Source organism: Eupeodes corollae, chromosome 1 (assembly GCF_945859685.1).
Source record: "Eupeodes corollae chromosome 1, idEupCoro1.1, whole genome shotgun sequence".
In the NCBI taxonomy this organism is placed as follows: domain Eukaryota; kingdom Metazoa; phylum Arthropoda; class Insecta; order Diptera; family Syrphidae; genus Eupeodes; species Eupeodes corollae.
Window position 1 is genome coordinate 252,955,073 of NC_079147.1, and position 8,871 is coordinate 252,963,943.

Genomic DNA, 8,871 nt, shown 5'->3' on the forward strand with positions numbered 1-8,871 from the left:
TAATAGCGCCTTTACCCCCGTTTTGAATCCTATAACGGATGCTGAAATAAGATACAATATATCTCATATAGTTACTCGTAACACGGTGTAAATATTCTTTTATAGGCTTAGCAGTTCTTCATAACTTGGTACTTGATTTCCAGGATGGTATACGGAAAATATGTTAAACAAAATGTGATTAATTCATGCATCTGTGTTTAAAAATTTTTCGGACTTGAATTCTGTTGTTCAGTTGTACATACAAGTGGTCATATTTATTTTCAAATTTGGACACAAACTTTTTTCAAGTGGCAATCGTGGGTATACCTATCGTCCACTTCAATTCACTTTCATGTCCCATATTGAGGCAATCGCTCTACTAAACACAAACACGAAGTGAAGAAAATGCGAAAAAATACGAAGAAAAGGAAAGACAAACTTCAAAAATATGCAAGGAATGACTTGTACGTGCATGACGAGACAGATTCAATTCTATTTCATTTTTTATTTATTCCTTTCTCTTTCACACTTCATTGATGCACGGAAAAACATGGGTTGTGTAATACCAGACTTACGATTTGTAAAATTCCAAAACTAAACTCGAGAGGTGAATTGAAAGTATTGAACTGTCAAATGTGTGTGATTTGTTTACTAACAAGAAATAAAAAATTCAATTTCTCTATCGTTATTTATTTGGTGATTTAAAAATATGAAACAATTTGATATTGATTGTTTGACAGATCAACAATTTCTAATAATTTTTCTTTATGTAACGAGAGATAAACAAAACAATCAAAAATACGAACCCAAAATTCAAAAACAAACAGATCTGTTCATTTATTGTGAATAGGCTTTCCTTTATTTGTTTACCGGCAAAATTTATCTGACTTTCAGCTTTCGGCTAATGACTCATTAAAAACAACAAATTTCAAATTTATCTAAATCCCAACTTGTAAGTTGCGACAAAAATTGCAACTTTCAATATAAATAAACTACGTAATTCCATTTAAATTGCATTTATTTGTGTGAATTTCCCAAACAAATGATAAAATGTCAACAATCAAATTATTACAAATCCAGGGAATTCGTAGTTTTGGCACCAAAGCCGAAGATGTTCAGGTATGAGTTCCCCTCCCGAATACTTGAATCTTGGGAAGGAAATCTTTATAACAGAAGATTGTATTCCATTTTGCAGCAAATCAAATTCTCTTCCCCGGTTACACTGATTCTGGGTGAGAATGGTTGCGGGAAGACAACAATCATTGAATGTCTGAAATACGCTTTGACCGGTGAAGCTCCACCGGGCAGCAGTCGCGGCCAGCACTTTGTCCATGATCCCACAATTTTTGATTTCTCTGAAAGTTTAGCCAAAATTGTCTTAGAAGTAAGTAAGCCTCGACAATTAATGTGTCTAATGAATAAATCATCACGAACAAGGTCTCCTAAATCATTGTCATGATATCATTAGGTCCAAAATATCCGTGGTGAGCAACAGTCTGTGACTCGTGCCATGAAGTTATTCCACAAACGCGGTAAACTCTCCTTCGAGACGTTAGATGGAACCATTAGTTTTGGAGATGGATCCATAAGCAGGAGATGCATCGATGTCGACATTGCCATGTGCAATTTTATGGGTGTCTCGAAGGCAATCATCAATAATGTGATATTCTGCCATCAAGAGGAGTCTAGTTGGCCTCTGGACGAAGCCAAGAAACTCAAGGAGAAGTTCGATGCCATATTCGGGATCACAGAGTACAACAAGGCAATTGAGAAGTACATGAAAATGCGAAAAGAACAAATGGTTGAACTTAAAGTTAAGGGTTGGTTGGGAACAATAATAAAAAAGCTTCCAAATGAGTCCTAAGTTTTTCTCTATGTCTGATTTCCAGAAACCAACTTAAAGTACCTAAGTCATTTGAAACAGCAATTGGAAGATAAAAATCTCGATCTTAAGAATGCTCATGACAAATTCGCTGCCATCCAAGCCAATTGCACAAAGTTCGACGAGGAAATGAAACCCATAGACGAACGATTGCTGGAAATCAGGAAAGTCGAATACGAAATTGGCAAACAACAAGCTTTAAAAGTCGAGTTAGAAACCAAGTAAGTATCGGAGGAGCTCTGAGTTCTTTCAATTGATTGAAACTTTTTCATTCTTAAGACAGAAAAATTGTCGCGATCAGATTTCGAGTCTGACAAGAAAGATCAAAAAACCATTCCAAGGGACTATGCTGGAGCTGGATCGAGAAATACGATTATTTTGTGAGAAAATGACGGAGAAACGTTTGGAGAAACAGGAGCTCGAGGACAAACTTGCATCGTTGGTCGGTCAGGAGAAGAAACTCCAGTTGACACTGGCGGAATTGGACCGCAAGGGTTGCACCTTGATTCAACAGCGACAGAAGGAGCAAGAGAACACTGCCGAGAGAGCTGAAAAAATGCGCAAACTATGTGGAAACATGAGTATTCAGCTGGATTTTGATCTTGAAGAAGCCCTCGAGAGGGTTCCCGAGGTCTTGAATCAGATTAAAACAGCGCTGCAGAGTGAAGAAAAGAAAATCAAAGAGCTCCAAGTTGGACATGACAAAGTCGATCACGAAAAGCAGCAGCAAATCGATGAACTGCGAGTCACAAAAGCGAAGATTGAGAGTGACATCGAGGCGAAGCGAAAACAGGTGAGTCATTCGTCCATGTCTCGAATTTTCTCCATTTTCTTGATGTTCTCTTGTATTTTTCTTCCTTGTAGAAAGACCAAAACGAAAAGGATGTTCGGAAAATAGAAAAAGAAGTCACCGATGTCGAAGCCTCGACCCACATGCTGAAAAAAATCACCGAGAAAATCGACCAAGTCACCGAGTGCTACAATAAGGCCTCAGAAAAAATAAACCAAGAAGATTTGAAGAAAACCATCGCCGACCGCAAAACCAATGTGGCTCGGTTGCAGGAACGTTTTCGCACGCTCGACAATCTGTTAACGTTCCTCAATTCCATCGCTAAACTTATGGCTGAGATAAATCTGAAGGAAAAAGAGCTCGAAAAGAAAGAACAAGAAGTTCGTCGGGTGCGAAGCAAACACAGTGATAATTTCAAGAAACTCCTCCAAGAGCCCATCGAGGCGAATTATAAGCGAACTCTGCAGCAAACTTATGAGAAGCTTCATCGACAAATGAAGGAGTTGAATGAGAAGATAAATAAGTTGAAAATGAAGGAGCAGAGTTTGGAGATCAAGCGAAAGACGCAGAAGGATGAGCTCACTCGATGGGAGAAAGAGGTGGCCGATGGTAAGGATAGCATTTATGAGAAATGTCATGCTACTCCGTATGAGGAGTTGCTGGCCAAATGCAAGGAAACTATTGCCAAGTTGCAACTGGATCATGGAGCGCTTAGGTCATCGGAAGCGATGTACAAGAGGTCAGTCTTACACCATCCAAAGTGAGGAATTTTTAATTCTCCTTTCTTGTCCAGGTACATTAAAAAAATTGAGGAGGATCCACATTGTCCTTTGTGTCACAATGAAATGGCGGAAAATGAGGTAAACTTTTGTATGATTGTGGATGAGTGTAAAAGTTTGAGGTGATTGAACCTTTTCTCTGCAGGCCAACACCCTAACCTCGGAGCTCTCCGATGAGATCCGTCGTCTGCCGGACAACATCAATCGAACGGAGAAACTTCTCAAGATCGAACAGAAGAAATATGAGTCTCTTATTGCACTGCGTCCTGTCATCGAGAAGGTAGAACGTCTCGAGAAAGACATTCCCACTCGGAAGGCTGAGTTGAAAAAGTTGGAAGAGAATCTCGGAGAAGTTGCCAATGAGGCAGAGTCCTGTCAAATGCTTCAAATCGAACCAAGTGCTAATTTGGATCTTGTCAATTCGATGTTGGGCGATATGAGTCTTCTAGATGAAGCTATAAAAGAAGTGGCACGTCTTCAAGGCGAATTGACCAAATTAAAGGTTAATATTCCAAAAGACAACCCAAACGTGTTCCTTATTCATAGAGCTTTATTTTATTCAGGCTAAATTACCAGAAGGTGGACCAAATGCTTCGACCGAAGATGTTCAATTGGAAAAGACTACAGTTTCGGCAGAGTTAGAAAGCGAACGGAGTATTCTCGAAAAGAATCAGATTGACTATGAGAAGGGAAATGATACCTTAAACGCTTTGCGGGAAGAGCGAAATAAGTAAAAAAAATTAAAACAACTTTAATTCTTATCAAAAAAATGTAAAAATTTAATTTCAAGATTGAAGGACAAACAAATCAAGCTCCAAGAAGGTGTTCAGTCTCTACCCCAGCTGAAGGAACGTCAAGTGGAACTGAGGAAACAAATCGACGCCAATGCCATTGAAATGACGAAACTTCAACAACAATTGCAACCTCTTAGGCAAAAGCTCACAGATTCAATTGAAGAGAAACAAAAGTTGAAGGATTCCAATCGAAAAATGGTCCTTCAGATGCAAGGGAAATTAGATTCCATGAAGAATGTGGATCATGACATTCAGAGGTTTTGGAAAAGACCTACAAAAAGAAATTGCTCTTCATGACTTCTTTCTCTTCCAGACTCAATCGTGAATTAGTTGAACTTGGTAAACTTAATCTTGCTGAAGAAATTGAGAGGCTTAAAAATTCAAAAAATCGTTATAAGGAGGAATCTACAGCAAAGGTTAGTAAAAAAAAACAACCTTTTTCAAATATATGACTTCTTTATCATTTCCCTTAAAATAGACAAAAGAAATAACAAAAACATCGCAAACCCTGGAAACAGTGAAGATCGAAGTTCACAATCAAGACGCATTGGAACGTGATCTCAATGATAATCGTGAATTGAAGGAACTTCAACAGAAGGCTGCCAAATTGGATGACGAGCAAAAGGATCTTGTGAAAACTTTGGGCGATTTGGATTTCCGTCGAGTGACAAAGGAAAAGGAAGAACTGATCAAGAAACGTGATCAGGCCACAGTTCGGAAGGGTGAACTGCTTGGACAGATGGGTGAGATCAATAATCAGATCAATAAGTTGAAGCGGGAGATTGAGGAGCCTAATTTGAAGGACTCCGTTCAGAAACATCGACGAAGTCTCTACGAAGTGGTTGTCCTCAAGAAGGTCATTGCCGATTTGGGTCAATACAGACTCGCCCTAGAATGGGCTCTCATGAAGTTCCATTCGGAGAAAATGCAGAAAATCAACAGTCTCATTCGTGAGTATTGGCGTCAGATCTATAAGGGAAACGACATCGATTACATCCAGATCCAAACTGATGAGAATAAGGCCTCGGAGACATCGGCGGATCGTAAGCGGAGCTACAACTACCGCGTGATTCAGTCGAAAAATAACTCCGAGATTGAAATGCGAGGGCGATGCAGTGCTGGGCAAAGGGTCCTGGCTTGTTTGATCATTCGAATGGCACTGGCCGAGACTTTCAGTTGTAATTGTGGAGTTCTGGCTTTGGACGAACCGACCACTAATTTAGATCAGACGAATATTTTATCGCTTTGTGAGGCTCTCAATAGAATTGTTGAGGAGAGACAGACGCAAAGTAATTTTATGTTGATTATTATCACCCACGATGAAGGATTTATATCGCGGTTGGGCAGGATCAAAACTTATCATCGTGTTTCCAGGAATATGTATGGCAAATCAGTGATAGCTAAACATAGAGTCAACTAAGTGGAATTTCTGTGTTGTTTGTTTGTTTTCATTCCATTTTTTGAAGTTTCGTTTATATATTTTTTAATTGTCTTTTGAAGTTTTTGTTAACTTATTATATTTAATGTTTTTCCTACGTTGTAATTAATAAATAAGAATGTAAATGTTTTCACGTTAATTCTGGTCTACAAATAAAAGTTACTATTCAGATATGAAATTTTCTAAGAAATATGTTTTATTGGGTCCATTTTTAACTCATTTATCTTCCCACGTCAAATGACCTACCATATATTTTATTTCTTTATTGTAAAGCCGACATACATAAAGGCCTAGCAAAATGGAAAGATAATTATTAGAGACGTAATATCCCAAGTAGTTCCCGTGGCGTGATGGTTAATGCGATGGACTAAGTCAGATAAAGGAGCAAGGTAAAAGGGTAGATCATCTCTATTCTTTGTTGCCTGGCCTGGCGTAATTTAGACCATAATGGGTGCGCTGCCGCAGACGCGCCTTAAAGTCCTAGCTGTGAATGTAAATTCACTGATTAGGATTGAACGAAGAGCCAATATGTTCCAATTGTTGACAGACTACAGTCCCGATGTGTTTATGGCTAGCGAAACTAAGCTAAACCACAAACACAAATTGACTCATAAAAATTACAATATCGTAAGAAGAGACCGGCCCGACTCCACTCAAGGGGGTGGTGTCGCTCTCTTTATACGAAAAGGCATTAATTATAAAGTCATATACAACAATGAATTGCGAAAGCTCAAGACGCTAGAAGTTTGCGTTGTATGCATCTCTCTCATTCAAGGGAAGCAGATTAAAGGGCTGGAGCTCCGCAGGTTACTTATGTTGCATCAGAATTCGAGATTCTTTTTAGAGAACTGAAACTGAGCTTGAAAGAAAACTATTTCATCTTGGCCGGTGATTTGAACGCAAAACATGAAGATTGGGGAAATCAACATAATAATCCCAGAGGTAACCATCTTTTTAATTTGATGCATCTTTACAGCGTTGAATATGGCGTCGACCTGCTGGCTACTGAAAAGCCATCGTATCCAAGAAGTGGCTCCTTTCTGGATCTTTTGCTGTACGACACCAGACTGACAATTACAGACAAAGTGGGTAATTGAAAATTTAGAATGAAACAACAACAACTTGTGTGTGCTACCACCAAGTTCATAGGCTGGAGTTATAGCTTTTTCACGGGGACCAACCCGATCATCAGACTCCTTTAGTGGTGCTTAATCGCTTTTTATGTTCAATTTAATTTTTGAAGAACTTTTGCCCGAGCTGGGCTTGAACAAGCGATCTAGCGTGTGAGGAGCTAGTGCACTACGCCAATTACAGGTTTTTTCGTTCTATCGAACTATACTGAACCGATTAGCATTTTTCTAAGCACACACAAGTAATTGTTGTTGTTTTATTCAGGTTCCTTCTATTATCTCCTCTCTTTTTCATAAGCCAACGATTTCGATTGGATTCGTATGAGGAGGGAGATGAGGCGAAAGAGTTGACACGGGTCAAGATTTTAATTTTTTACAATTCTAAGGAGGTTTTTGTATGAAATTTTATACTCGCGGTTTAAGGCAGCTGCTTGCCGAATTTACAATTGAAAATTTAGAATGAAATAGCTATAACTCCAGCCTATGAACTTGGTGGTAGCACACACAAGTTGTTGTTGTTTCATTCTAAATTTTCAATTGTAAATTCGGCAAGCAGCTGCCTCAAACTGCGAGTATAAAATTTCATACAAAAACCTCCTTAGTGGGTAATCACCGTCGAAACTGCTTGCAGACAGTCGAGTACGACAACGATCACTGCGAACTGGCTGCTGTAATGCAGATTCCGAACGAACGCGTGGAATTGGAAGAATACGTTGCAAAGCATTCTTACAATTACAGTAAGATGCGTTGGCCTCGTTTCAACAACGCCCTAGCGAGAGAACTTCGTTCGATTGACATAGTCCCACCAAACAACAGAAACCTGAGAAATACAGAAATTGACCAACATTTACAACAGATGGACGAAACAATAAAACGAATGATGGAATGGACAATTTCAAAGTTCAAAGAACGGGACCAAATGGACGCTTACAGAAACGCGACTATTGACGCACTACCTAAGCACAAGAGTGGCTTACTGACAAGACTCAAAAACTTGTACAGACGACTTACAGGCCCACACGCCTAGGAGGTTAGGACACTGAAGTCGTCAATAAAAAATGCCAATCTGTTGATTGAGGTTATCAATTAACAAGTACTGGGACCGTAAGATCCGGTCAGTTAATTCCAATGACACTAGTAAGAACGATAATGACCTTCCGTGTCTGAAACTCCAAAGAACTGAAGAGAACGGGGACGTACTCAGGACAGTGCAAATAGATCCAGAAGAAGCCATCTTCGACGATGACTTTTATATAATTGAAGATCCGAAGGAAAAAGTGGAGGCGGTGGGAGCTGCTTTCCAGCAAGTGTACAAGGTGAATGTTTGCATTCGCCCCAACCACGACCTGGAAAACAGAGCAATACTTAATCACTTTTACCTTCGAAATGATATCACACATTGGCGATCTGAGAACCGCGGTTTCATGCGGTTCAATTACTGATTTATTGGCAAATGCCATAATCGCCGAGCAAACGGGACCAAGTCCCTTGTTAGTGTCGAAGGTTGAGCTTCAGCTCATCTTCAATTCAATAAAAAAAAAACAAAAAGTCAGCAGGCGTCGATGGTATATCCAACGTTGTACTAAGACGTTTACCGATGGAAGCAATTGACATTGGTCGCATTCACAAAGCTAGTGGCTACGTAGTCAAGGGATTCTGATTGGCTAAATCTAACTACAAAAGTAATTGAAATTTCCCCTCCAACGTAGTGTAAAAAATTCGGCTACAAAGTTAGTGCAGAATGGTTTTGACGTTTTAGAATCAGCTGCTTGGTAAAGACACACGAATTCAAAATAAAATAAATCGTTAGTAGGTATTTAAATACAAAAATAAATCATTCAAATTATGTTTTAAATTTGATTTTATTGAATTTAAAAACACAAAAGATAAGTTAAAGTTATCAAATCAAAAATGTTTTTTATTTTATATATTTCCATTTGTGAATAATATGACAGTTGCAGATTGACTAGCTTTGTAGTGTAGTTTTACATTCACAAAGCTAGTTGAATTTTGACTACGTAGCCACTAGCTTTGTGAATGCGACCATTTACTCCACACTCTTCAACAATGCACTGAATA

The 8,871-nt window shown here is 38.9% G+C and overlaps 1 protein-coding gene across 1 annotated transcript; it reads left to right on the forward strand.

Moving 5' to 3' along the window:
- Window positions 1-806: 806 nt before the first annotated feature.
- On the forward strand, window positions 807-5,829 carry LOC129941355 (DNA repair protein RAD50). Its single transcript, XM_056049965.1, has 12 exons — window positions 807-1,098; window positions 1,175-1,363; window positions 1,448-1,799; window positions 1,869-2,082; window positions 2,141-2,654; window positions 2,726-3,390; window positions 3,445-3,511; window positions 3,576-3,932; window positions 3,994-4,160; window positions 4,221-4,481; window positions 4,538-4,640; window positions 4,703-5,829. The coding sequence occupies exons 1-12, from the start codon at window positions 1,030-1,032 to the stop codon at window positions 5,642-5,644; spliced, it is 3,900 nt and encodes a 1,299-aa protein (XP_055905940.1). The 5' UTR covers window positions 807-1,029; the 3' UTR covers window positions 5,645-5,829.
- Window positions 5,830-8,871: the final 3,042 nt, after the last annotated feature.